This window comes from Mercenaria mercenaria, unplaced genomic scaffold (genome assembly GCF_021730395.1).
Source record: "Mercenaria mercenaria strain notata unplaced genomic scaffold, MADL_Memer_1 contig_2889, whole genome shotgun sequence".
Taxonomy (NCBI): Eukaryota; Metazoa; Mollusca; class Bivalvia; order Venerida; family Veneridae; genus Mercenaria; species Mercenaria mercenaria.
Window position 1 is genome coordinate 6,073 of NW_026460977.1, and position 2,745 is coordinate 8,817.

The 2,745-nt window shown below is 36.9% G+C and overlaps 1 protein-coding gene across 1 annotated transcript; it reads left to right on the forward strand.

Annotated features, from left to right (window-relative positions):
• Window positions 1-766: 766 nt before the first annotated feature.
• Window positions 767-2,179, forward strand: LOC123550237 (uncharacterized). Its single transcript, XM_053533589.1, has one exon. The coding sequence runs from the start codon at window positions 767-769 to the stop codon at window positions 2,177-2,179; it is 1,413 nt and encodes a 470-aa protein (XP_053389564.1).
• Window positions 2,180-2,745: the final 566 nt, after the last annotated feature.

Sequence of the window (2,745 nt, forward strand, 5' to 3'; positions counted from 1 at the left end):
GTTACCCAGTTTCGAACTTGACCTAGATATCATCAAGGTGAACATTCTGACCAATTTTCATAAAGACCCCATGAAAAATGTGACCTCTAGAGTGGTCACAAGCAAAAGTTTACGGACGGACGCACAGACGACGGACGCTGCGCGATCACAAAAGCTCACCTTGTCACTTTGTGACAGGTGACCTAAAAATGCTAAGTGGAAGAAGGGGCATAATTTAAAAAAAAAAACAAACAAAGTAGAGCTATGGGACCTGCTTAGTGTATGTAAGATCATGACAGTGAACAAGTGTGTGATGTTTAAACCCATTCCCATTAGTGAGTACTGAGATACCAGCTTATATACAAAACCTTAACCAAAGTCGAAAAAGGGGCATAATTTTGTAAAAAAGCAAAATAGAGTTATGGAATCTGTGCAATGTAAGTCAGTTTATCATAGTGAATACGTTTGTGAAGTTTCAATCCATTCCCACAAGTGGTTTCTGAGATACCAACTTACATACAAAAATTTAAACAAATTTGGACCCCGACGTGGACAGCGATGCGGACGCCGACACATGGGCGAGTCAAATAGCTCTACTAGTCTTTGAATAGTCGTGCTAAAAATCATATTTGGAAATTATCTGATTGGCTGCTTAATTCAGGTGGCCGCTTATGCAGGTTCAACTTTACTCAAATGTTAGTAGACTCCAGGCTGTAAAACTCTTACAGACACCAAACCACAGACACAAAACTTTCAGGTATATAAAAATATTGTCCTATTTTTCAGGATGTGTCAGGATATTCTCTACATACCTGACTTCATACAGAACAATGCCAGAACAGAAAATCCAAAGAAAATTCAACAGGAACTTGAAGCCTCTGCCAAGATCTTAGATGAATACCTTGATGACTTTCAACAAGCAAGACAAGAACTCCTGAAAAGTAAGGCAGATTCAATTGAAGAAATCAGAAAATTTAGACAAGAAGTCAATGCCAGGCTTGATGAAATGGAGCAGAACTCGATAGCTGATACAGAAGATAAATTCAAACTTCTGATGAAAGAGATAGAAGACAGAATGAGTTTGCTGCAGAAAAATCAAGCTAGTGTTACTTCAGCTAAAGATAAATTAGCATCAGTGAAAAATAATGTTTCCCAGGAGTTTGTTAATGCAAAGAAGGGGATAAAGGTAGCAAGTGATGCAAAAGTCTGTGTAGAGGAAAGTAAAGCTGGATTTCGTAGCAAAAATATAAAAATAATTCCTGATCAGATAATACTGCCAAAGTTGAAAGAAACGAATATGCTGTTGAAAGTAGCAGAGAAAGATTCTCTACTTCAAGTAAAAAATAAAAAGACATGTAATGTGAAAACTCCATCAGATACAGAAGTCTGTAATATAAGCTCTGTCTGCTACCTGGAAGATGGATCAGTAATACTGTGTGATAACATCAACAAGAAGCTGAAACGTTTAGACAGTTCCTCTTACACTGTTAAGGAGTACTATGATCTTCCTTGCTATTCGTGGCAAATGTGTCCCATCAACAAACACGAAGTTGCTGTAAGTCTGTATATGAAAAATGAAATCCATCTTATTTCCCATAGCAATGAAATGAGAAAAACAAATGAAATAAAAACTGACTTTGTATGTTATGGTCTGGCCCATGCAGATGGCAATCTGTACATTTCAGACAAACATACATCAGTGTATGTATACAGTGTATCAGGCAGAAAGCTGAAATGTATCAGTATGGACTTGTACACTTCCGATAAGCATACATCAGTGTATGCATACAGTGTACCAGGCAGAAAGCTGAAGTGTATCAGTATGAAGCCTTCAAAAAAGAGGGAATTAAATATAATGAATCTGGCTGTCAGTGAGGATGGTTCCAAAATATATGTTACTTGTCGAAATAATGGACTCATCATATTAGACAATAATGGACAGGTTATCAGGAACTTCAATGGTCCAGAGATACAAAGTCCCTGGGGAATATTTCAGACCAGCAGTGGTAGTTTGCTTGTTGCCTCCAGAGGTTACAACAATGTGCTGCAGTTTCGACCTAGAGGACAGTTTATTGGGAAGGTAATCAAGTCTGAAGCCAGAAAAGAGAACTGTCCTGCTGTTGCTTGTAATCAGCAAATGACCAAGCTGATCGTCAGTACGTTTGGAGATAACAACATTGAAGTATATGATATAGTCTGATACAGTATACAGGAAATTAAAACAATCAATGTGTTTAGCTGAATCCATTCCCTATTTCCCTGCCATTTTGAACTTTTATTAGTCCATCACATCAATGTGTGTCCTCTTTTGAACCTTTTTAATAGTTGCTGCTACTTGAATATACTATCAATGGATGCAACAAAATTATATCAATTAAAAGAATCTGCATAACTGTAAAATCATTTAATAATTAGGCATAAAATACACATCGATATCAAACATAACAAGTGCTTAGTGAAACAAGAGGACCATGATGGTCATGAATCGCTCACCTCTTCCCACATGACCCAGTTTGGAGTATGACATCGTTTTTTCTATTATTTGACATAGTGACCTAGTTTTTGAGCTCATGTGACCCAGTTTTGAACTTGACCTAGATATTATCAAGATAAAAATTCTGACCAATTTCCATGAAGATCCGTTGAAAAATATGGTCTCTAGAGAGGTCACAAGGTTTTTCTATTATTTGACCTATTGACCTAGTTTTCAAAGGTACGTGACCCTGTTTTGAATTTTACTTAGATATCATCAAGGTGAACATTCTC

Coding starts and splice junctions, on each gene's coding strand:
- LOC123550237 (XM_053533589.1), top strand. CDS start 767: ATGTGTCAGGATATTCTCTACATACCTGACTTCATACAGAACAATGCC.